At 37.9% G+C, this 27,693-nt stretch overlaps 1 protein-coding gene across 1 annotated transcript in view; it reads left to right on the forward strand.

Moving 5' to 3' along the window:
* The first annotated feature begins 14,449 nt into the window (after positions 1–14,449).
* Positions 14,450–27,693, forward strand: part of Epyc (epiphycan) — a 37,710-nt gene continuing 24,466 nt past the window's right edge. Inside the window, exons 1-2 of the mRNA XM_060376917.1 lie at positions 14,450–14,596; positions 16,888–17,065. Coding sequence (XP_060232900.1) covers positions 16,901–17,065 — 165 coding nt within the window. The 5' untranslated portion in view covers positions 14,450–14,596; positions 16,888–16,900. The remainder of the gene's footprint in view (positions 14,597–16,887; positions 17,066–27,693) is intronic.

The following is a 27,693-nucleotide window of genomic DNA, read 5'->3' on the forward strand; positions in this document are numbered from 1 at the left end:
AAATCATGCAAAAACTCTTGTGCTCTCACTTTAATAAATTATATTCATGACTTTTAAGATTCTAACTTAGCGAGGACAAAACCTAAAGTCCTAATATTTAATGGTTAACAAATGCAAGTTAATAGTCATCTCATAGATACATATTTATAGTCCTACAGATACAAACATGGTCTCACTGCAATTTTTAATAAACAACTGAGGATGGTCCTTGAGTCACCATATAGGAGTTGGTAAAAATAGTGAGCCATCCTGCCTGGTTCTAGACCTTAGCTGTACTCTGCTGTTGTTCCCACAAAAAGGCAACGGGTTTGCATAGCCAAAAGTCCATTCTGCCAGGTGACGTTTTCAAATGCAGCCAAGTGGATGCTGGTCCCGCTGCTGACATGCCAAAGCTGGATGCTGACAAACTGGCCTCTGGAAGTCAAAATGCTCCCATGCAGGCTTGTCCTCTGTACCCAGCCATGGAGGTTCAACCAGCACAAGAGTACAGACACTTCTAGCCTTCTAGCTCGTTGGCCTGGTGGAGGACAGGTGGCTCCTTGACTTAGCAACCTCCACAGCTCTCGCACAGGTCTATATTTGACCTCAGAATAAGGTCCCACAGACATATTGCCAACTTCTGTGTTGGGAAACTTCAGGTGCCTTCCCAGTTCTCTTCATATGCAGGAGACCAGGCCTTAAGCCTAAGTCCTAGAGCTGCTATTTTCAGGCCTAGACACAGTCCATACTCAAGAAACAGGCTTATTATGAAACCTTTTACCATCCCTTTACCTAAAGGACAATTAATGTTCATAGCAGTTTCAACTATGTCTCATGGTAAATAACTAAATACAAAGGTCCCTCTCAAAAAACATATTTGAGAGCTGTCTTAAGGTTAATAAATACAAGTTATACATATTTGAGACTCTTAAAAAGTGTCATAAGGTTGGTAAATACAAGTTATACATGTTTGAGAGTCTAAAAATGTTTCTTAAAGTTGGTAATGCAACTTATAAATGTTTGAGGGTCTAAAAAATGTTTTAAGGTTGGTAAATGCAAGTTATAAAGGTTACAAGGTCTAAGGTGATTTAAGGTATCTTAAATAGGTAAAAAGGCTTAATATTTCCTCCTGTTGTTATGCTACTGTTGTATCGACTATCCAGAGTTTTGACCTTTATCAATAGAACTCTAATTTATTAATCTGACTCTGATAAAAATAAACATTCCACTATACCATGTACTATTATGGTTCTAAGCTCAAGATTGTAAGCCTCCATAATGTGTATGCTTATACTAAAAGTTAAGATCAAGTGAGTTTCCCTTTTACTTCATAAAAGGCTTTTGCCTTTTCAGAGCTGACCTTAAAAAAATACTTATGCTATTAACACAAATATGTATGTCTACTGCTTTTTCTACAATGTATATTTCAATGCAGAGTATAATTGTGATACTAACATGTCTAAAGTTTTATCTCCTTCTTAAAACTTCAAAGTAATTCTTGTAAGCTGCAGAAAGTCCACCTAAATCCACCTCTCAGGTCAATTGGACTCCAGGTAAGTACTGCACTTATTGCCTATCTCAAAGTTGGGACTCTTCCCCTTTCCCTGGTTTTGGGACTTCCTTTCCTAGCTACCAAACTGCTATTTACTGCATGCAACACTGGCTGGATTGGTGAGTTCTCCTTATTGACCAGCCACTAGATTGGTGAGTTTACTCCATTTTCTCAGCATAAATGCCTCTCTTGGTAGGGGAAGCTTGACTGTAGAGCTTTGGCAACTTTGTACTATCTTTTGAGACAGAGGGACCCCCTCCCCCAGCTGTAGCCTTAACTGTCTAGGTTTGGCCCTCTATGCTGACCTTTATTTTAGGGCCCCACTCTCCCTTGGGTGGTATGTCCCCTTCTTCCCCTCTCTAGCTTGCTCACGGGAAGACCTAGTGCTAGGCGAATCGTGGTGCCTTCCACCATGCCCCACTGGGCACCTGTGCCCCAGTCTCTGGCCAAAAGCTGATGAGCTATTGGACCAGGGAGGACCCCTCTCACTCAAGTCACACCTTGCCATTGGGATGCCTTTGGAAGGTCCCTGACTTCTCTGCCCCCAATGGGAGATGCCCAGACATCCATCCCTCCAGATAGGATGTCCTCTGGAGAATTTCAGGTTTCTACACCTAGTACCAGCTTGCACCAGGCCCTCTAAGTTTACACACTTCTGTAACCAAACCTCACCTCAATGACAGATCGCAAACAAAGCCTTCTTTAAATATTGCCAGTGATTGGGTAAATAAAGGTCCCCCAGGTAGACAGAGGTTCCCATGTACAAGCCTCATTGAGCCAAACCTTCTACCTCTGTTTGCTCTCCCAAAAGTTTTCAATGTATACATAAAGGATTTTCTCTATAACCTGCTCAACTTTATCTTTTGCCTATATATGTGTTTCAGATGTTGTGGCTATAGGAAACACAGATGTTTCCTATAGCCACAACAGCACCAAAGCAGCTACATGTATTCAAGTCTGACCTCACAGAATTCCAACAAGCTGGACCTGCACCTTCCCTCCCAGCCATGGATGTTCTTGCAGACCCTGGAAAGCATCAAAGCAGCCTGTTCTTCCTGGACTTGGTCAATATTTCAGCCTTTTGACCTCCCTACAGCACCCCCAATATCAGCAAAAAGTAGCCAGAAGAGAATCTATGCCCGTTATTCACTTGTTAAGAAAAGGCTGAAATGGTGTGCTTCAGGACCAGGACAAGCAGCTCCAGGTTTTCCTAGCATTCCCCAGTCCCTACCTGCTGCCTTGCATGGCTGGCAACTCTCTCATTGACAACCCTCTCCCCTAAATTTTCCAGGGCAGAGGCTTCCCTTACTCTTGACTTGCAATCTGACCATTTTGTTGCTATAATTCTTCTCTCTCTCAAACCCTTCATGACAACCAAGTGCTGCTTCCAATGAGCCTAAATTTATATACTTTAACTTACCTTATAAAAAGCAGCCCAAGCTCCCCATTTTTAATTATAGAAAAAGGAAGGAATGTTAGTATTTTGGAACACAACCTGCTCCTGAGTTACCCAGCAACTTATAATGTCATCATGTGTCACCAGCCAGGTGGCCACACCTGGAAGGCATGGTTACCTTGCCCCTTAAAGGGCCAACGCCAACACGTGGTCTCTCTCTTACACTCTCTCTTACACTGTGTTACTCTCTCTCTCTTACACTCTATCTCTCTTACTCTCCTCTCTTCCTTTCTCTCTCTCTCTTGGAGCACCCCTTCCCTTTTCTTTCTCTCTCTTCATGTCCTGCTCCCACCTTCCTCCACACCCACTTAATAAACCTCCTGCAGAGAATATCGGTTGATCAGCCTCATGCTTTTCACTCAGAATGTGAAAACTTTTCAATTATAAAGTATGAGCACCTCCTATCCTGGAGGAATTCACACAGTAGTACACATTATAAGAAGAAGGGGAAGCAAAAGTTAATCTCCTCATCCACAGTATATAGTCAAAATAACACTTAAAATAATACCAAAAATATTTTGTCAAATAATAATAAACTTAATTAAAATTCAGACCATTTATTTTAGGATGTATTACTTTATATTATCTACGTACCATTTTCAGTGATAATCACAGAAGTAATATATGTCTTAAAAGCATCCTATCTTGAAATTAAAATAAGGGAACTTATAAAATTAGGAGAAGGTACTAAGAGCAACCTTTAAAAACTGTCCTGAATGCCACCTACTACTGCCAAGAGCAGCACAGCATTAATAACTGAGGCAAAGAAGGAGTGCAATGTGGAGGATGTTTTGGGCTTCGAATCAAAAGCCTATTCACATATAACAGCTATGAAAGCCAAGGTGCAGAGTATACCATTTTGTAAATAAGTCTATGAATTAGCTTATTTTAATTCAGGTCAACTGAGTTAAATAAATTAGACAAGCAGAAAGCAACTTCAGGCAGAAGACTCGGCATGGATAATCATAAACCTCAGAGGGAGGAATCCAGGAGCCAAATGTTAGGACTGCTAACATTATAGGCCTGTGAAGACCTTATTACATACAAGGTGGAGAAGATTTGTAGCGAGAGCCCTATAAATGCACTGTGTGTAGTATTCTTGCTCTCATAAAAACATCTATTGAGTTCCAATGTTTTCCACAGTAAAACATATTTACTAAAGAAGACATAATTTATTGAGTTTATGTATAATGTGCATAGTGTGTGGTTACCTTGTTGATGACTGAAGGATTCTAGTCCATACTAGAAGTCATTCATGCCAGGGTTGGATGAGAGCGATGTAAGTATAACCAATTCATTTTTAAGCAGTGGCCTATCCTGAGTCCAGCATTGCAGGTAGAGAATCTGTTCTCATTAGTCCATGAGAATTTCCCAAGAGCTTAGGCTATAAACCTAAAGCCAAGACATAGCATCTTAAAATAAGAGTACAAACAAACAAAGTATCACTCCATGTTATTGGTATGAAAAGAGAGTATTGCAAACTTAGAGTCCATATTAGATTTATTTAAAAACAAACAAACAAACAAAAAACCTAAGTCTTAATGCAGAGGTCCACATAATACACCCCATTACACATTTCCCTTGTCAGTAGTGTCTGTGTTAGTATGAAACATTCATCAAGACTAATATGCCAGTGTTATGCTGAGCCTGATGGGCAACTGTTGGGCAGAGTGAATGGAATTTTAGGTAAGAACTGGGAAATAGTAAGAGCTGGAGAGGACAGGGTCTCCACAAGGAGAGCAACAGAACAAGAAAATTTGAACACAGGGAACTTCCCAGAGACTCATACTCCAGCCAAGGACTATTCATGGAGATAACCCAGAACCCCTGCACAGATGTAGCCCAGGGCAGTTCAGAGTCCAATTGGGTTACATAGTAATGGGAAGAGGGACTGCCTCTGATATAATCTGATTGGCCTGCTCTTTGATCACCTCCCTCTGGGGGGGAGCAGCCTTACCAGGCCATAGTAGAGGACAATACAGCCACTTTTGATGTGAACTGACAGACTAAGATCAGAAAGGAGAGGAGAACCTCCCCTATTAGTGGACTTGGGGAGTGGCATGCAAGCAGAGGGAGGAGGGAGGGTGGGATTGGGAGGGGAGGAGGGAGGGGCTTATGGGGGGATGCAGAATGAATAAAGTGTAATTGATGAAAAATTAAAAAAAAATATGCCAGTGTTAATACATCATCATTAACTAAAGTTAATAGATAGCTTTTATTATAAAATTGCCTGCTTCTGCTAGATAATTCTATGGGGTTTGAAAAATATGTAATGTTACAGACACCTCCTTTCCATTTCCTGTAGACTACAGAACAGCTTTGCTGTTTCTGAAATTGTGATTGCCTGTCCCCTTTGTCTGTCCCTTCTTAGGCTTCTGATACTCATTGTGTTTTGTTGTTGTTGTTTTAATTCTCTGTGTAGTTTTTCCTTTTACACATGACATTTGGTTAAAATGGTGCATTACACTTTGCACATTTGGCTTCTCATATTTAACAATAATAGTTTTCTTTTAAACTTCAATACCTCATATTTTGCTCTCCAAATACAATGCACTGTTTGGAAACACTAATATTTATACAGTTACCTACTGAAGAATATCTTACTCCCAGTCTTGAGAACTTAAAAATAAAACCACTGTGTGCAGTATTCCCATCATGCTTTTCAGCCTCTCCAGTGTTGTTACCATTCTTTCCATATGTCCATGTAGAGTATTTACACAGATGCTTTTACTATTATTACTTGGAGCAAATTGTTGTTTGTTAAATAAATTGCAAATATAAGAATTATGATGGAAAAAAATAAAAAAATAAAAAAAAACAGAAAAAAAGAATTATGATGGTCTATCTTCATTTGTTACTCATTTGAGGTTTTGCTTTATTTTATGTTATATTGAAGGTTCTGACCTATATAAATTTTTCTCTCTAAAGAATATCAACAATTATTGCAATGCAGAGAGAGAGATGACAGGATGCATTGATTTGAGTTTGTCTGGAAAAAGAAAATATTTTCCATTTTCCTTCACTTTAAAACACAATTTTAAGACATATAATTTTAGGCTTTTTCATAACTTTTCAGGCATTCCACATTATTTTCTTCTTGATTGCATAATTTCTGGTAAGTTTTTTTTTTTTCTCTAAAGATAGAGTATCTGTTCTTTCAGAATCTTTCAAAGACGCTCTTTGTCTTTGGTTTTCTGTAGTTTGCACATATCCATTGGCATGCATCTTGCTTGTTAAACTTAGTTTCCTGAATCTGTAGCTTGCTATCTATTACCAATATAAAAGTAAGCACAAAATTTTGTCTGTTATTACTTCAAATGTTTCTTCTGTGTTTTTCTGTCTTTTGGAAATATTCCTTTTATTTCAGGTACTTTAATATCTTATAACTGCTTGAAGCAATTACAGCCTGCAGCATTCTTGGATAGTCTGTTAATTTATATATTTACAATGCTAAGGATCAAGCCTAGGCTTTCCATGTACAGAACCAGTATTTAGATGCTGAGCGATTTGCCCCGTCATTTTTTATTTTTATTTTGAGACAACATCTTGCTAAACAGAAGAAGCTAGGCTTATACTTTCTTTGTTTCCCAGGCTGTTCTCAAACTTTTGGTTTTTCTGCTTCAGCACTACTTGGAATTACTGGTGTGTGCCAACATATCTAATTTCTTATTTTAATTATTAATTAAACACAAGAAATTTGAATAATCATACAGAAAATATAATTTGACATAATCTAAACACATCTTTATAATCACCACACCCTGTCCATTACTCTTGGCATCTTGCATCTGTTTCACTTAGAAAACAGATAAAGATTATAACCTCAGAGAAAGAAGCTTTAAATCAGTCAAAAAAGCTTTCAGAATAGGTCTCTGCTGATATTCAAAGACTTCTATTCAAGATTCCTTTCGTCTTGTATGAGCCTCTAGGACACATCATCTACACTCCCACTCAGGCCACCAAAGATTTAAAGAAAGCTTTTGGACCAAGGTCTAACTTAGCTCATTAGCATATTGGATAAAGGGTATTCACCAAATGTCTGTTATCTCTTACTCATGAAGATAAACCAATTAAATAATGTTTTTATGGAAGTGCCATTCTGTAAAAGGTAACACTTAATGAAGTCATGTTGTTTTAAATATTACTGAAAGTTTTCTTAGTTTAAGGGAAGAGGCAGGCAAGTGACAGAGGTTACATCAGAGCAGAGCCAAGAGTGCAGTGAGCAGCTAGCCATCACGACATGAAATTATCTCAAAAACAGTTTTTAAAAACCTTCTTTTTCAGCGCAATGCAGATGCTGAGACTTATGGACAACCTTTGGGCAGAGTGCAGGGAATCTTAGGAAAGAAGTGGGAAACAGTAAGATCTGGAGAGGACAGGAACTCTATAAGGAGAGCAACAGAACCAAAAAATCTGAGCACGGGGGTCTTTCCTGAGGCTGATACTCCAACCAAGGACTATGCATGGAGATAACCTAAGACCCCTGCACAGATGTAGCCCATGGCAGTTCAGTATCCAAGTGGGTTCCATTGTAATAGGAACAGGGACTGTCTCGGACATGAACTGATTGGCCTGCTCTTTAATTACCTCCCCCTGAGGGGAAAGCAGCATTACCAGGCCACAGAAGAAGACAATGCAGCCACTCCTGATGAGACCTAATTGACTAGGATCAGAAGGAAGGAAAAGAAGTCCTCCCCTATCAGTGGACTTGGGGAGGGGCATGCATGCAGAGGGTGGAGAAAGGGAAGAATTGGGATGGGAGGAGGGAGGGAACCACAGGGGGGTTACAAAGGGAATAAAGTGTAATTAAGAAAAAAAATGTAAAAATAAATAAATAAATAAATAAATAAATAAATAGAAATAGTAGATGAAAAAAGACTTTTTTTACATAAAAGGTATTGTCAGGATTAATTGTAACTAGTAACTCAAAGAAAAAATGTTTTGATAGTGTCTCTCCTCCTCTTGTGATTTAAAACTGAAAGGTAAAAATATGGAGCAGATACTACCAACTCCTCCATCTTTAGGTTTAAAGAAAAACCATAGAAAGAGCAACCCCCTTTTCTCTACTAGTGGGTACAATGTATTTTTTCCTATCCTGGGCCAGTTTGATGTTGTGTGTTATAAACTTTTAACCAGAAGCAGCACTAAATGGTAGTGAAACTCAGAGTTTCAACACAAGTCCATATCACATCTTCTGAATTACAGTAGACAGACTTACCAGCAAATAAAATTAAAGTCTCATTCAAGAATCCCATAGATTAAAACATCTTTAAACAGCATTAGACCCCAACAACAAAAAGTCATGAAAACGTAGAAAGAATAAATAATGTACAGGCTCTATGAGGAACTAGATATTGTCATCAATGCAAATAGTACTGTATATATTAGAATAACCCAAAGAAATCTTGACAGTTACTAAGTAATGGATTAATAATTCAAAGAATCATTTAATCAATTCATTAAAAGAACAATAAAGGGTAGGGGCGATCGCTCGGTAGCTAAAGTGCCTGCTGCTCAACTGTTAGGACATCCTCAGATCGCTGGCACCAATATAAAAAGCTGAGTGTATAGGGTGGTGATGGTGCATGTATTTAATCCCAGCACTTGGGAGGCACAGGCAGGTGGAGCTCAGAGTTCGAGGCCAGCCTGGTCTATAGAGTGATTTCCAGGACATCTAAGGCTACACAGAGAAATCTAGTCTCAAGAAACAAACAAACAAAAAACACTTCTCAAAAAAAAAAAAAAAAGTAAAGTGTGGTGGTATGAGTCTGTAACCCCAACTCTGAGGAAATAGAAACAGATTAGCTGAAATTAATTAGCCTATGAGATTAGCTGAATCTATAAGCTCCAAGTTCAAAGACATGTTCTTTCTCAAAACCAATATTGGGAGCAATAGAGAAAGACATATGATGTACTTGCATTCCCACCCATATGTACACACTCATACAGATGTAAACATATAATTTACACACAGACAAAAAGAAATGAACATTGAGCATTGATTGTGAATGGAGGGCTCTTTTAGTAACTGAAAATATAGCTGTGAGCCTGAATAGTAAAGTTTATATTATGCAGTTCATAGGCTTCCTATGTTATAGGTCTCTATCATATAGAATCTGTAGTTTGCAAGGACAGAATGAAGCAGTAAAGAAAGTGTAGAATCCCAGACTTGAGGCCAGCTTGAGCTACATGCATATAAGCAGAGGAGTAAAAGAATCAAGCAGTAATATAGAGCAGGATAAGAAAGAACCAGTATGTTTTCATGTGCATGAGACAGAAAAGCCTCTCTCTGGTAAGACTTAAGATTACCAGATGCTTAAACAGTATGAAAAGTGATAGGAGGAGAAACTGAGAGAAGATAAGTGAGCAAATGTGGTCTGTAAGAAAATGATGATTATGGAGAACGCACTTAAAAATTATTGCACAGACACAAAATAGAAGTCAGTGATTTATAATCAGTGCAGGTGGATCTGAGGAAAAACAGCTAATCATTTGATATTTATTCCCTTTTGGTAATGAAACAAAGAGTATAGGACAGTGGTTCTCAGCCTTGCTAATGCAGTGACCCTTTAATACAGTTCCTCTTGTTTAGGTAACCCCAACCATAAAGTTACTTTCAATGCTACTTCATAAGTGTAATTTTTCTGTTAGAGATCATAATGTAAATATCCGTGTTTTGCTATAGTCCTAGAAAAGCCCTGTGAAAGGGTCATTCTAACCCCCAGGGAATAGAGACACAAAGGTTGAGAATCGCTGGTATAGGGAGTGTTGTTACAAAAATGTATCTTAGAGCAAAGCCCTTTTAATGTTAGTAATAGAATCAACATAAAACCACTATCTCTGAGTCAACACTGAAGCTTATCTTTGTAGATTTAAAATTGAAACAACCATGTTTTTTTTCCCTGTAATTTTCAGTAGCAATAATTGCAGCTTCTCATTATAGATGGAAGGAAAAGAACAAATGATGTGCTCTAGTGTAGAGAGTTATAATTGTTTATCTGACGTAAGTGTAGGAAGAAAGGGAAGGTAGTGAAAAGCTGGTGGAGATTGTGGAATGCAGCTCTCAGATGGCACGGAACAAGAACATGAAAGACAGCCCTAGTAAGATGATAAAGTGACTAGGGATGACAGTTGGAGGATGATAGTGGTAGGAATGTAGTGACCTTTCTATGCATAAGAAGACACACAGTAACATGCCACCCAGACAAATGAAGCACTTATATGGAGGATGCTGTCACAGGGAATGATGACATTGTTATGTATGGAGGGTAGAGGAATCCAGGAACAAAGCTGAGTGTTAAACCCTGACTGGGAGGTCAAAGGGAAAAATTGTGGACAACTGAGCCAAGTGTCACTTAGTCCAGAACAGATAAACCTGTTGACAGTGAAAAGAGAAGAAATCACTCTGAAGATAAAATGTTGGGAAGAAATTCTTGCAACCCTTAGTTATTTGAGTAAATGTTAGAAAATGGCTGCCAGGGAAAATTGCTTTCAGGAGCTACAGTTTCAAGATAAAGTAAAGGATAAATAAAGGTTGAAAGATACAGAATTGCATAAGATTGTGGGGGCAGCAACACAGTGTGTTTCAGTTTTTTTTTTTATTAATTACAATTTATTCATTTTGTATTATAGCTGCAGGCCCCTCCCACCGCCCCTCCCAATCCTATCCTTCCTCCCTCATCTCCTCCCATGCTTCTCTTCAAGTCCACTGATAGAGGAGGGTCCTCCTCCCCTTCCCTCTGACCCTAGCTTATCAGGTCTCATCAGGACTGGCTGCATTGTCTTCCTCTGTGGCCTGGTAAGGCTGCTTCCCTATCAGGGGGAGGTGATCAAACATCCAGCCACTGAGTTCTTGTTAGAGACAGCCCCTGTTCTCCTTACTAGGAGACCCACTTAAGACAGCCCTTGCTCTCCTTAGTAGGAGACCCACTTGGAGACTGAGCTGCCATGGGCTACATCTGTCCAGGGGTTCTAGGTTATCTCCTTGCATGGTCATTGGTTGGAATATCAGTCTCAGGAAAGACCCCCTTTGTCCAGATTTTGTGTTTCTGTTTATGGCAATGGAAGAACTAGGGTTTTGTCTCCATACTGATATTTAAAAAGCATCCAAGTAAATGGGGGATTCATGCTAATAGGTCCTTATAGAAAGATAACTGTGCATTGTAAACAATGTTTTTATTAATTAGTATGAGTGGTTGGAATGTGTGTTCTCCCTTGTACCACATTGATGTGACCTTTTAGAACCAGTGCCATGGGAAGGTAACAGATTATCCCCAGGGTTAGTGATATACTCGACTCCTTATTGCTGCAGAACAGAAAGAAAACAATCATTAGAAGATGATTTATTTTATACACTAATGCTGTTAAAGAAAGCAGGCCATTTTTTTTCTTTTTCTTTTTCTTTTTTCTATGAAGAGTTGCAGCCAAAAGGTTTTGTGAAATGTTTTGGAGCTTAAAAGGAGAAAAGGCTGAATAAAACACCAGTCATGAGGTAATGTAACTTGTCATAATAACTGATTCCCTGGGGTTTCTGACAAACAAGCTTAGCCTCTATTAAGAAAATTATCAGGAGACTAAAAGATGTTTACTAAGAATAAAGCAGACTCAAAGTGGCAATTAATCCTTCCTCACTGCTCAGTAATTACTTCCCCAGGAGGTTGTTCCAAACTTGAGCACCAACAGTTCAAATTAGACTTTGAAACTTTGCAAGAAACCAAAGTAAATCCAATGGAAATGATTCAAGAAATTATTCAGTTTTATAGGAAAAAGTGAAAATGTTAATTTGAAAAAAAATAGAAGTTTGAGAAATTATAATTTATGCTTAAATTTTAGGCTAAGACAAGTAGGTTATCTATCTATCTATCTATCTATCTATCTACCTACCTACCTATCTATTATCTATCTATTTAAGCAGAAGCTCCTATATCCCAACCTGGCTTCAAACTCATGAATCAGAAGATGGCCTGACACGTCTGTTTCTCCTTCCTGACCACCACATGTGCTGATATTATAGGCACATGTTGATCTCCCAGCTCTGACTTGCAAGTGCTGGGATTTGAACCCGTATTTTCACATATGCTAGGCAAACACTCTACCAACATTCAGAGGTACTCTTGGCTTTTAAGTTGTGATAAAAATGAGGTTTCTGTTACTTCGGTAGATAGTGTTCTGCCGCTGAAGAACAACATAATTTAATCACTGGTTAACCAACAGACATTGTGGAAGTATTATTTCTAGAGCTAATCCTAAAAATTCAGGTAGAACTCTGAAGGAAGCTCTGACAGACTAGATCTATCTAATACTTCCTCTTAGTGGCAATGTGCGTATGAAACTTCAATAATAAGAGAAGGAAAAGAAATGTTAGTTCTTTCATGGACTGCTGTCAACTTATTGATTATTCTAAACAATTCAAGAACTCTAAAAGCTACCGATAGTTAAACAAGTCTTAAAATATAAGGTTCTGAGAGCTACCATTTCCTTTATCCCCGGTGTCCTTACAGCTCTCAGACAAGTTTGGTATCATCCAGGGTCCTGAAATCAGGGCAGACAAAACTGGCTTTCTCTTTCTTATAATGTCATATCATTAGCATCTGACTTTCAATGACCTCATCAGTGAGTTGTGATAATTATACTGCCTAATGGGTGCAGTGAAAGAATTAAGAGCTTATGAAATGTTTTACTCAGTGCAGGAATTTTTCTGCTAAACAGAGCTGCTCTAGAAACTAAGATTTGCTTTTTCACCCACAATCAAAATGTTGTCTCCCTGTGTTCTGCCCAAAGCTTGGTTGTGTGTTTGAGCATCTGTTTTAATCCCCTAGTAGTCTTATGGAAGAGTAGAAGGACCTAGAGGGGACAGGAGCTCCACAACAAGACCAACAGCCAACAAATCTGAGCCCGGGAGTAGAGAGGGTAGACTGTGGAGACCAATGTAACAACCAAGAACCATGCATAAAGAGGACTTAGACCCCTGTTCAGATGTAGCTGATAGACAGCTCAGTCTCCAAGCGCGTTCTCTAGCATGGGGAGCAGGGACTGCTGCTGACATGGACTCTGTTGCCTGCTTCTGTCACTTCCTTAGAGGAAGAAGATGTAGGTTTTTTTGATGAGACTTTTTAGGCTGGGGACTGATGGTAGAGGAGAAGGGATCTCCTTTTCTGACAACTAGGAGAAGGTGATAGGGTGAAGGGAGATGGAAGGTGGGATGAGAAGGGGAAGAGGGAGGGGTCTATGATCAGGATGTAAAGTGAATCAGTTAAAAAAGTAAATAAAAAAATTTGCCTCCACATGAAGTGGAAACTTTTTTGAAGGAAAAAAGTTTCTGCTGCAAAGTGCCCTCTGTTTTTTGAGTGATCTTCACAGAATTCCAACCATAGTCATGATCTCTATTTCCATTATAAATAAAATTTGTTCCAAAAAAAAAAAAAAGAAATACACAATGAATTAAACCAACCAATTAGAAGCAAGCACATGATGGAAATGATGGATTAAAGAGCTCTTAACAGCAAAGGTGAAGAAAGATGCCTTCTCTGAAGGGCAGAGAAGTTTGAGAACGTGATATAAAAAGAAGAAGAAGATCCTGAGAGGAGATCTTTATATTCTATATAAGTTTCCCTAGAACCAAATTGACTTTCAGAATCCAATACAACTGTTTACATTGACATATAGGAGTCAATAATCTTGACGCATAAGAGTCAGGCTTCTAGAAACGTATATAATATAACAGAATAGATTGCACTACTTTTATCTTTCTCTAGGACATTCACAGTCCAGAAACTAAGGATTGGAAAATTAACACATATTTTTCCTCTCTCTCTATCTGTAATAAAACTCAATTACAAAGCATTTCCTGTAAGAAAGATTTAAAACTTTTAAAACTTTTTTTTTTTTTTTTTGGTTTGGGGGATATCTTTTTCTGATGTAATTTGATTTGTTTGGCTCTGTCAGATAAAAGAGGAAAATGAGCCTTTATAGAACACTCAGATCATATTTATGCATTATTTCTAAAAATAAGGCTTTTACAATTTTCATGCAAAAGGTTCATTGTTCACTGTTATCAAAGCATTCCAGGCAATCAGAATAATTTTGGAAATCTTTTCTTACACAAAGTGAAAGCGATAAGTCTTTTGTAACATTTGAGATTTCAGCTAACATTAGGGAAAAGTGAGGAATGTAATTCAAGACATTCAAAGTGTGGAGAGTTGTTTCTTATTAGACTTTTTAAGAACCCCTCATCTACAATAACCTCATGTACATTTCCTTCCTTTCATAATTGGTGAATTTGTTATAGATGAGACATATTAAAACTAGCCCCCTTTTTACTTAAATATTTTAAGGTGACATGTTGGCAATTATAACTCTCATTAACATCCTAGCAAGCTTTGTGTACTGTGTAATTTGGATTATGCAGCTTAGCTTGTGTGACTATAAAATAATGTGTGGTTTTTAAAGACAGAGAGGCATTCTCCAGGTTAGAGTTACCCAAACAGAAAGTTGAGTGTTATAAATTACACCTCCCACAGACCAGAATTCATATCCATTGGTCAGGGGCAAACACCAAGGACTCTGTATCCTCAGTCACTTTGTGCCACTTCACCAAGTCGGAGCCAAAGGTAAGTTTTTACACATTCTTTCTTCTTTTCCCCGCTAGTATAACAACCTTTAAAAAAATAATTCAACTTGCTTTAATAGCTCCTGTTGGGCTTTGATCGATACAGTGGGTTTGGTTTAATTTTGCTGCTGACTGTATACTGATATTATTCTTGGAAAATCCAAAATTGTGATTAGCATAGGAATCAATAACATTGGGCAAAATAATTAATCTTAATAGTTAAAACAGATGTGAGTGAAAGTATAGTGGTTTCCAATATATGCCTTAATTCAATAGACATTACTCTGACCACAGCCTTTGGCAGTAGAGAAAGAGAATATTGATTGATATTGATTGAAATATAATGCAGAGAAAGAAAATATTCACATTTCAGGTTTTTCAAATGTACTGATGATTATATCACACTTTGCATTTAGAATGTTTTTTTGTGATAAATATTTTAAACTTTCAGCTAAGTATGTATTTTCAGACTATTTTAATATGATATAAAGTGAACTAAAAACTGAAAAATTCATCTAACAGCCACATTAAATATAGATATAAATACATGAAGGAAGATGCATATTGGTAGCAAAACATGCATAGATTCTCTTAACAATTTTACTTCACACAATCTGCTTGCCATTGTCCTGATAGCTTTACTGGAAAGGCTGAATACTACTGAAGTGTCATAGGCAGACATTTAAAATAACAGAGAGAATATGAAGTGGGAAACAGTGTTAGTAAGTACGTATTTTCTTTGAATGATAGAATTTGTTACAAATGTACAGGGTAATATTCTTTTCAGTTATAGCATTGTTGAAACTTTACACTTGACTGTGAAAGCATGGTTCATGGAGAATTTGTAAAACTTGCAGTCCTACTAAGCAAGGTTATTGGCTATTGCTTATAACAGTTCTAAACCCTCAACCTGCCTTGGAGCCAAGTTCATGCAATGTGGATACACACACACACACACACACACACACACACACACACGGGTGTGTGTGTATGGATGTATATTGGAGAAAGCGTGGGAGAGATTAGGAAGGAACTCTTTGTCCAGTTCTCATTCTCAGCAAAACCACAGGTCCTTCTGCTTGCATCGGCTTCATAAAGGCTTGTTTCAAGTAACTGGAGGTGCACTTAAGTATAACAACAGCTTCCTTCTCCATGTGTTCAGGGACACTAATACCACAGATTTTGTCTTTAAACTAGGAAAGAATTTCCAGAACATAAACCTTTTCATATTACACATTAAGTAACAAGCTATACTACTGGGCATCATGACCAGTCACTGGTTAGTTAAGATACTTGTTATCACCACTATAAACATTCAAAATTAATTATTAGGGTTTTTTTGTCCTTAAAGGAGTATATGTACACAAAGAACTAAAATCTTTGAAACAATAAAGAAAGGATAAGACTGTCTTTGAACTGTTTCAAAGCTTTACATTATAACTGAAAACAAATTATGCTTTCTAAACAATTACAAAACAAAAGATTGGGCCATTGCTATGTGTGTGCAAACTCACTTCTAAGGGAATTGGAAAAATATCACATTTCTGACCTGTATTCTTGTTGTTTTCTGTGTCTAAGTATCAGTTATTAATAATTAAAACAAAATACTGAAGAATAAAATTCAAATTTTAGACTCTGCTAAAAACATTAGAAAATTACTTCATGAAATATTAATTGAATGATATATTGAATTATATATGTATTCAGATTCCTAGAGTCAACAAATGACTGGTAAGAGGCAAGGCCTTCATTAATCTGCTTTGGGCAGAAAAAGCTTTAGACTTGAATACACAAGAAAAAGTTATGAGTGTCAATTGTATCAGTAATGAACTCTGTTTTAGTCCCCTCATCTATAAATTGGCAAGAAACTCAACTGCCCTCATTATTATCATCCTCACTACACATCTGCATCCAAAAGTTAATGAGAGTTCTTGTGGTCTTAAGTGGTAATAAGAGCCTTGATGCCTGTAATCATCAGTTAACAAAAGTCTTTGTGAGTCAGTACATTACAAATATTTCACACCATATTTTTTCTTCCCATGAATAACATGAAACATATTTCACTCTAGTTTACATTTGAACAATATGAAGGTATGTGTGAATTAACCATTTGGCTCCATCGGTACTCTGAAATTACCAATTTGCATGTGTTGTTTTTTAAATTATTGTTGTGAAGTAAGCTACCTGCTTGAGTTTCTTGATGCTGACATTGAGAATCATTTCTACTTAGTGTTAACTATTTCTGAGCTATTGTCAGTTGTATATTTACACAATCTTATATTTTGTGGTTAGGAAATCTTGAAAGATGAGAATGCTAGCAAGAATTGCCCTGGTACTTACCATCTTTGATGCCACACTGACTGCCCCAACTACAGAGCTCCTTAACTATGATTCAGAGGTCTATGATGCCATCTTGGAGGATGTGGGGACCTTGTATAACTATGAGCACATACCTGTCAACAAAATGCAGGTAATGACTTCTCACAGTTGAGGCTTTTAAATGCACTAAATGATCATTGGTAAGAGCTTATATATAATTTTGCAATAGATTTTGCTTACTTATAAGCAAAGATTGGATCTCAGTTTTCTATAAACATTGTGATACAATATGTATAACTTTTTTAATGTGACTGCTGGGATTGTCTTTTTGGTTTCCAACAACACACACACACAAACCCAACAGCATTTTTAGTGTGTGAGACCATGTGTGTGTATGTGTGTGTGTGTGTGTGTGTGTGTGTGTGTATGTATGTATGCATATGGAGTAGAAAGAAAATTTTAAGAGATTTGGCTGTCTACTTCCACTATGTGGGTTATAATGACCAACCTCCGGTAAACAAGTGCCTTCACCCATTAGCCATCTCATTAGCTCCCCAAAAGCAAACAAATTTGTTATAAGTGTCAACAGGTATGTTTTAAAAAAGCAATCAGCAAGGAAAAGAAGATTTAAAACATTCATTATGCAATGCTGTGAAAAAATATAAAGAAGGGTATGTGAGATTAAAATAGACAAGAAGAAAAACAAAACCAGGCAAAGAATTCTTGTTTAGAACTGTAGTGTGTACCAGAAGGAAATGTGCATTTGTGATGGTTAATATCTCCCTCAGCAGTAAAGGAGACATTGGCAAGGTTACAGTCCATTACATAAATCTGATATGACATGTTTCTAATTAAATGCTGGGCTTCTTACGCTTTTGCATAACTAAAGGATACAGCCTAATTCTCATGAGCCAGAAAGCAAACAGACCTTGAAGCATGATTAATATACAACATTGGCAAAAGGAGATATAAATAAATAAGTGAGAAAATCAGATTAGCTTTAAAGGATCATTGCAAATTTTGAACCCTCTTTCAAGTGTAAATCATAGAATTACTGCTTTTTATGGCCTTGAGTATATCTAAACAAAATGACACATTTAATTTTATAAAGTATAAGATGCCAAAATGTTTGATACCATTCACATTATCCTATGAAGTAAGACAGATTTCATAACAAAATAATTTTTACACTTCTCTCCTTCACTCTCAGCCTAACTCTTTCCCCCCATATCTCATCTCATTTCCTTCTGTATTTAATAAAGTTTCAACCTCTTAGTAGTTATCTGCCTAGATAAATATTTAAGTTAAGACTTGCTTGATTCATCCCACAGTTTTAAAAGAGAGGAAAAGAATTCAGGGATTAACCAGCTACTGATCATCAGCAAAGAATTCTGTTTGAGTATGGTTGAGTATGGTGGGGTAAGGATTGTGCTCGCTTCCTTCAGAAGAACCCAGTGCACGGTGTGATAAACATTTTTTATGTTCTGAGTCTTTCTCAGGCATTATTGTGAAGCGTCTTTTCACGGAGATAACAACATCTACATAGAATTTAAAACCACTCATCTTTGTCAACACCCTGCATATTGTTCCAGTTCCCCCAGATATCCTTCTGAATGACACTATTTCCTCCTGCTAGCAAGTAATTTAAGGATACTTCTGCATAAAGATGATTTGGTATACAACCTTCTCTCAGTATTTGCATATTCTCAACAAACAAAATCTCCTGTACCCCCCACGTGGTACATGACTCAGCTTTTGCCTCATGCTAACAGCCCTCATGTGCCACAGAATTTTACTTTAAAGCAGAGCTCATGCTCACTTTATTCCTTGAATAAATTTTGAAGAACACTTACTATTTCCATTGAACAGATGTAACTCTGAAGACAAAGCCTTTAAATAACTTCCCTAAGGTTACATATATAAACAAGGTTGTTTTACAATAGAAAACAATTTTCAGCAGGGGATTAAGATTTTGTATACTTATTCCCTTGCTGCCTACACGTTTCCAAATTATCTGATTAACTTGATATTGGTTTAGCTGAACTGAATTTCAACCGTTCTAACATCCCTAAAAGTATAAGAAAAACATTCACCTATGTTGAGGTAAACATGAACTAGAAGTATTATTGTGTGCAGCCTAATCTTCCTACAAATGTCTGAGACCATAAAGAATAATTTTGCATAGACATTCTTCAATGTGTTTCAGTTCTTGATGACAACCTAAAAATATACATGTATGAATATATGTCCCGTACTTACATGCAGTATCATATTAAGTACATATCATATAAGTAACTTATGTTTACTATATTTAGTGGTTAGAAGAGAATGGTTTTGTATTTGCTTGAACAGTTCCTCAAAAACTTTAGGTTTCAAGAGGTTGGTATTCTTTGTGTTGTTTTAACAATTTCTGATGACTGTGGCTATTTGATGTTTTCTGTTTCCATAAATTAATTTTGGGTTATGGGTAGTCCATTTGGATGGGAATCCAAAATGTCATAAGGATAATGATTTATTATTTTGTCCTAGAGAAATATCCCATGGCAATTGTGGTACTGATGGCATTTCCATTCTTCCACTGCAATCTATAAGGTTCTACCCAATTTGATTTCTCCCAATTCAATTTGTCCTATGTATTTAGTTAATATGACTGGCATTGACTCTATGTCTTCAATAAACAGAAGCATACAAGAGAATACAAAGATGTTTGTTTCTATATTGCTGTGAAGTGGAATGGAGAGTATGTCAATGATGATGCTGAATATTCTTTGAGATGTATAGGAGGACTGTCTCTCCTATCTCAGTCATAGCAGATCAAATTTTAAGGTCTTTGTTCATGTTCTAAACCATTTGTGATGCAACCGAGTATTGTTTATAGTCTGTTTAGCCTGCTCCCAATTCTGGAACTAGTTTTGTCTCCTTTTTTCTTAGTTGTTTTGTAAGTTCATTCACCTGTATTTTTACCTGTATTCATACACCTAAGTCCCTGTGTAGATCTTTTGAAGACAACATTGTTATTTTGTTTGTCTTAAAATTGCTTTTTTTAGTGTCTGAAATGTGATGGAGTAACTATTAATAAGCAAATATTAACAACAAAACCAAAGACTTTTAGGCAAAATTTCCTTCCAATACTCTGGACAGTATTTCTTGTCATGATTTTTTTTTTGTGATGGGGTTTCTCTCTTAGCCTTGGCTGTACTGTAACTTACTGTGTCAGCCAGGCTGCCAGTGAACTCAGAGATCCACCTGCCTCTGCATAAAATTGCTGAGATTAAAAGGCTTGCACCAGCAACACCAGGCTTTGTCATGACTTTTTAAATGTGTATTTGTTTTATTTAATGAACATTTTATGTTTATTTAGCGTGTGCATTTAATCAGTCAACCCATTTTGTATAAATATAAATTACACTTTTTTTATGAAAAGGCAGTCACTTTTCAATACAAGACACATCCAGCGGTAACAACAGCAGTTTTATGGTTTTGCAAATCCCTTCAGTGCTTGGCCTCATAAATCACTGCTTCTCTCTCTGTCTGCCTTTGACTTCACCATGTTAGATTGTTTTGGTTGGATTCTTAAGAAATCCAGCCTGATATAGATATGTGGTCCAAAAAGCAGAAATACTTTGGTATGTGTTTAAGAGAGCTGCACTTATCATGTGTTGCTAGCCTAGACCTGCACAGTATGTCTCACCTAAGATATTAATTGTATTGTAGAATTTGATGCTTCATCAATGAATTCACTTACTCCTTTCTTTAAGATATTATCTCTCTTGAAGTCTGGATGAGTGGCTTACTTCTTCATGGCTTAGAACCGGCATGCATTGGCTATTTGAAAAATAGTGGCTCATGGAGTTAGGTGGAGCTTTCAAATGTTCATTTGTCTTGGTAAAGTCACCAGAACATAGACAAGCAATGAAAAATGGAGAGTATGTATCAGGATAATTTTGTTATTTCAAAAGTTGTTTCAAAATTGAAATAAATTGTGTCTGAGAATGATATTTAGAGATGGTGAAACAAAAAGATTCTTTCAAGGAGGGAAATTATTCAGGTGATGCTATAAGGGTGGGAGAAGTCTGTGGGAGAAGCAAGCTGTATTAGCTAACAGAAAAAAAAAGGCTTTTCTTTTCTTGTCATCATTATAGTGGGTCACACAACGATATAAGCACAGGTGTTTATGCACTGGGACCCCCAGACACAGCTTTTAGAAGAGTCAAATTAACTCTGGGCTCTTTATAGAAATCAAATTCCATTGTAGATGGAAAAACACATTACGTTATCAAAAAATTGATCAGGAAACTTTTCTTTTTATCTAATATACTTTAATTAAAATGTAATTATATCTTTCCCCTTCTTCCCTGCCCTTTCCAGCTGCTCCTGACATGCTGTCTTTCACAATATTTTCAAATTATACCCCTTTTCTTTTATGATTATTATTAAAAATTGATGCAGAAATATGTAAATGGAGCTTAAGTCTATATTTGTGGTTTGGGTGCATATGATTTCTACACATGATTTCGGGGCTGATCACTTTGTATTGTATAATGAATTAAATAACCCGACCTTATGAAGGGAAATTTTTCCCTCTTAGCATTAGTTGTCTGTAGCTCTTTGTCTAGGGATCTATTTTATATTAAAATATTCTTCTTATTTTCTGGAAATACTTAACTTAGTAATATGATTACTATTTATTTCTTTGGGTAACAAATTATAAGCTATTATTTAACCTTCATGTTTTAATACTGTTGCCTTATTAGGGCCAATTATTCAGTACATGTTAACATTTCAAACCTGAGGATTACATATGATGTGTGTTTCTATATACACATGAATTAATTCAGACTACTTCTAAAAACAAGATATCATTGTGGCCATTTAACAACAGCAACAGAGGACTAAGATTTTGCTTAAAGCTATTTACCTAAGAAATTTCAGAATGACATTTAAGCTAGATTATTTTCATGCCAAAGCAAGATTTGCCACTAGAAAAATAACTAGGCTGTTATTTTTCAGCTTGATTGCTAATCTTGAGTTCTTTTAACTATGTCCAAATAGAGCTTTATTTTCTATGAAATTAAATCATTAGAAAAATAACAGCTTTCAAGTGATTATGATTGGCATGATATCACAATGCGAGTCTTAGCTGTCAACGTTGGTAAAAGCAAAACAGAAGAGAAAATAGATCCTTCTGACCTGAATGCAGCTCATGGAAATGTGAGAAGGAGGCCCGCTGCCAAGTGCATTTCTCCCTTATCCAGTTTCAAGGTACATGGAGGAAAACACAGCTTTTACTGTCGGGTATTCAATCGCTACTTTTAAATAATTAACATAGATTACTTCAATGAATTTGAGCACCAGGTTCAGGTTTAAAGTAAAACTCCATACTCTCAAACATATCTGTATACCAGCCTGTCAAACATAGCAGAAGTCACCCTTTGCAGCACAGGCTGACTAGCTCAGAGACTTTTAACACCCAGCAATCCAGTTGTTGACAGAATCATTACTGAGCAGTGCCAAAAATTATTTGTTCAAATATGAGATATATTTGCTGAGGCAAGTAAATTCAGAGATCCATTTTCATCAATATAATCTCTATTTTGTGCTCGAATAAATCTCCAAATGACATTTATTTTCCAAACACATTTTTCTGCTAATGAAAAGAAAAAAATCTACAGGCTAAATGTGATCTGCTAAAGACCAAAGCTTACTTGTTAAGAACTAACCGACACGGTGTTATAGCAGACTACAGAGTACAGAGTTATGTGGTTTTGCTTCTGATTCTGGTGTTTCCAGAAATTATAGGCTGAGCATGCCTATGTTAAAGGCGGCAAGAGATGCTATCCATTATAAATCCCTTTCTGTATCAGGAGGCACTTTGTTACCATGTGCAATAATGGGAATCAGATTACCTAGAAATCAGCTGCAGGCTTGTCAAACTGATCACATGACCTTAGCAAGTCTTTAAATCTCTCTCAGTCTCTGTTTCCTCTCATATCTTTTGAAGACTGAATAAGACAAACATGTTAATTGTTTAATGGAGAGTCTGGGACATAGAGACCATCTTATAAATACAGGTAGTTTTATAGTGGGTTCATTCAAAGAAAATGTACTGAAGCTTATAAGAATATGGTGATGACAGGTGCCTTCATGGAAAGAAGGGGCCTGAGCAAAGATGAGTGATAACCTCCACTGTGTTTAGATTTATAATTGGAGAGATGTTGGAGGACTGTGCAGTTTGAGGTTGTAGTCCTCCATGTCTGGAAAGCCTCTCTGAGCTTGGTGCTAGATGGAGGACTTCCTTTTTCCATCAGGGCCTCCTGCTCTTTGCCTGACCTCATCTGGAGAGTGTCCTTAGGTGAAGATGCCTCTAATCATATCTGATATATGACCTTTGGCACAGTTCCTTGCTAGCCCTCTCCACCCTATGTCCAATTCCTGCTCACCTATAGGAGAATTAGATACTGTGTTCCCACACATATGACTGGTTGAGCATACTACCGAATGCAAATAAAGTATTCCTGGCACCCCTCGGCCCATCCAATGGTGTACACCTATCCTGGAAAACCCCCACCCACTCCCCAAGAACTATATAGCCTTTGTTCACACAGAATAACGTTGAATTATCTCACTGAAGTAACTCCCACAGATCATTCTGGCACTCTTGAAAGCCATCCAAATCCCATTTCCTTGCTTCTACTCCTTTTTCCCCGGGATCAGTGTGGCCAACCACCCCAGGAACAAGGGAGAGCCACAGGGAGGAACTGATTCAATCACCTCTCTCTTTTCCTCAAGACCCTTCAATTTAGCAGTCTTATAAACACACAATTTAAATATGCCAGAGGAGAGGAAACCTGTACGTGTGTGTAAATTTATATGATTCCACTCACAAATTACACATGCTAATAAATTGTCCATGAACTTAAAATCATCATGAATATGTTAGCCAATCTGAGGTAAAAGCTCTCTACCTGTGCGTTAGTCTACCACCTATTCTGATCAGTGCCTAAGGTAATTTACATAAATAAACATAATGAAAGATGGCTCAGCAGTTAAGAGTGTGTGCTGTTCTTGTAGAACTGAGTTCGGTTCCAAGCACCCACTTTGGAACCTCACAACCACTGGTAACTCCAGCCCTAGAGAGATATGATGCCTCTGGTTTCACCTGAACTCATGCGAACAGACCCACACAGAGACACTCACTGAAACAAAGATAGAAAAGATCCGCCTACCCCAAGTAACCAGAAATGCAGTTGGGTTTCTAGTGACCTTCCTTCAAGGTCATTTTCATGAACCTTGAAGCTACTCCTGTCCCCGGCAAAGCAATCTCTACTCTCTTCCTGTTCAGCGGAACACTGTGTGGCCCCGACACTTGTCTGAAGCTCGTTTTACTTTCTGCAGAGTCACTGAATTGGCATTCCCACTTTCCTATACAGAGCCTGCGTTTATTATACTTGATATCGCATCAAGTGTTTGCTCTGTCAAACGAGAGACTCTTGGATGGCATGATGGGCTTTTCTAACAGGGCTGTTAAGAGTGATCACCACTGCCTAGTTTTTCCTTTACATCCTTCCATGAAATGTAAGCAGTGTGGCTTCTGGAGAAATTTTTTGTGACTCACACTTCTTTAAGTTTTAGTTGAAGAATCAACCTCAGCTCCCCCCCCCATGGAAGCTGCTATAGACATTTCATAAAACTTCTGTTGAGTAGTGAAAAACAGCCTGTCTTGCTCAGCTTTTTAACTGTCCAGGATCGAGTTAGCTTTTCTGTCTGCTACAGCTTGTTCTATGTGAGAAAATTGTTCTCTGGTTCAGGGATTCTCTGACTTGGTCAGACATTGGCATACTTTCTCTCACTGCATCTGTCACTCTCTCTGTCTGTGTCTGTCTGTCTGTCTCTCTCTGTGTGTGTGTGTGTGTGTGTGTGTGTCCACACATGCAGAGATCAGAAGACTACCTGGTATCACCTTCTTCTACTTTGGTAAAGATAGGGTCTCCTTTTTGCTTTTCTACTGCAGATGTAGGCTGAGCTGGCTCATGAGAATCTCCCAATATAAACACCAAGATTAGAGACTGAATTTCATATGGCTTTAGAACCATCCAGTTGGGCTCCCACACCATCTAGACAGCAGTGTTTGTTATCAATTGCCCTTTGCTGCTCAAATTTTATTTTTATTTTTCTTCATTAATTAATTTATTTAATCACTTTACAGTCTGATCACAACCCCTTTCCTCCTCTCCTCCCATTCCCACTCTCACAACTCTCTCCCCATTCCTCCCTTTTCTTCTCCTCAGAGAACGGGACCTCCCCTCTTCCCATGGGTACCAATCTACCCTGGCACATCAAGTCACAGCAGGACTAAGAGCATCCTGTTTCACTGAAGCCAGACAAGGCAACCCAGCCTGGGAAAAGGGATCCAAAGGGAGCCAACAGAGATAGAGACAGCCCTCACTCCAGTTGTTAAGGAGTCCACATGATGACCAAGTAGCACATCTCTACATATGTGTAGGGGGCCTAGGTCTAGCCCATGCAACCTCTTTGATTGCTTGTTCATTCTCTGTGAGTCCCCATGAACTCATGTTAGTTGACCCTGTAAGTCTTCTTTTGGTGCCTTTTTTATTTTTATTTTTTATACTAAATACAGTTTATATACTTTGTATCCCAGCTATAGCCCCCTTCCTCATTTTCTACCAATCCCACTCTCTCTCCCTCATCTCCTCCTATGACCCTCTCCAAGACCACAGATAGGGGAGGTCCTCCTCTCCTTCCATCTGACCCTAGCCTAATAGGTCTCATTAGGATGGGATGCATTGTCTTTTTCTGTGGCCTAGCAAGGCTGCTCTTCCCTCAGGGAAAAGTGATCAAAGCGCCAGCCACTGAGTTCATGTCAGAGACAGTCTCTGTTCCCTTAACTAGGAAACTCACTTGGATACTGAGCTGCCATGGGCTACATCTGAGCAGGCATTCTAGGTTATCTCCATGAATGGCCCTTGGTTGGAGTATCAGTCTCAGAAAAGACCCCTGGGCCCAGATTTTTTGGTTTTGTTGCTTTCCTTGTGGAGCTCCTGTCCCTTCCAGGTCTTATTATCTCCTTCTTCTTTCATAAGATTCCCTGTGCTCTGCCCAAAGTTTGGTTATGAACCTCAGCATCTGCTTTGACACACAGCTGGGTAAAGTCTCTCAGAGGCCCTCTATGGTAGGCTCCTGTCTTGTTTCTTGTTTTCTTTTTCTTCCAATATCTGTCCCATTTGTCTTTCTGAGTGAGGATTGATCATCTTACCCAGGGTCCTCCTTCTTGCTTACTTTTCTTTAGCTGTACAGATTTTAGTAGATTTATCCTATATTCTTTTGGTGTCTTTGACCCTTCTAGTTCCCTCAATCCTTTCTCCCATTTTTTTCACAAGACTCCTGAGATCTGCCTATTATTTTGCTGTGGGTTGCTGCATCTGTTTCTATTAGGTGTTGGGTAGAGCCTCTCAGAAAACAGTTATGCTAAGCTCCTGTCTGTGAATACCAATAGCTCAGGCACCAAGATCAACTTTTAATAAATGGGACCTCGTAAAACTGAAAAGCTTCTGCAAGGCAAAGTACACCATCAATAGATCAAAATGGCAGCCTACAGAATAGGAAAAGATCTTCACCATCCCTACATCTGTCAGAGGACTAATACCAAAAATGTCTAGGTTTTGTGCAGGCTCTTGAAATTCAATCTCTGGTGCTCCATTGGCATGGTAAGTGCTTTACTAACTGACCCATCCAGCCAGACCTGAATTACTTCTCCAGCTGAAAATCTCCCAACATCGAAACCACACTCACAACACTGAAATCAGTGTGTTGCTCAATGTGTTCAGCTTCCATGTTGTGGTACTTGTGTCAGTGACACATTGTATTATTAAGTTACATTATTTTCATATGCATTTACATAAAATGTTTTCCTTTAAGAATTTGAATAGACTACTCATATTTACAACTTACTTTTCTCCCTCAAGCTCCATCTCCATCCTTCCCACCAACACATCTCCCTCCCAACTTTGTCCTGGTTTTTTTTTTTTGTTTTGTTTTTGTTTTTGTTTTTGATAAAACACTATATCTAATCAGTGATACCCACTATATCTAATCAGTGATGTAGCTGTGGCTACACCCACAAAGAAAATCGATTCTCTTTTCTCCCAGCAGCTAACAACCTCTAATATCTCCCTAGTGAGGGGAAGTCGCCTGTGCTTGCTAACCTACTTGTGCGAGTTCAGAAGACTGATAGCGACACCATGTCCAGAAAAGAGCAAACTATAATGTTCTCTCAGGTCCACCAGGTCTTACATTCTTTCTACCTCTTCTTCCACTATGTTTCCTGAGCCTTGATTGAGGGTAGGTGACGAACAAGGCCCACTTAAAACTGAGCACATAGTCTCTTGTCCTCAGTCCTCGGACCACTTATACATCTTTCCATTAACAGCTGCCCACTGTAAATAAAACTTTTTATAACTAACCTCAAGGAGGTTCCAGCTCTATTGGTATAATTGTAAATACTTCGAAGGTAATTTGACAGCATGAGCATTTAGGTACATAAAAATAGCAAGTTTTACCTTTAGGTCTACAACTTAGGCATGTTTTTTGTTTGTTTGTTTGTTTGTTTGTTTAACAGTGTTATAATAGCAATCACGAAATTTCTTCTTGTAAAGCATTCTTCTGCAAGTATACAGTTAGTTGGCTCATGACAAGCCTGCTACGACTGTGCCAGAAGGCACATTTTTCCTGGAAGGTTGCTATTGTGGCATGATGTATCCA

Source organism: Meriones unguiculatus, chromosome 2 (assembly GCF_030254825.1).
Source record: "Meriones unguiculatus strain TT.TT164.6M chromosome 2, Bangor_MerUng_6.1, whole genome shotgun sequence".
In the NCBI taxonomy this organism is placed as follows: domain Eukaryota; kingdom Metazoa; phylum Chordata; class Mammalia; order Rodentia; family Muridae; genus Meriones; species Meriones unguiculatus.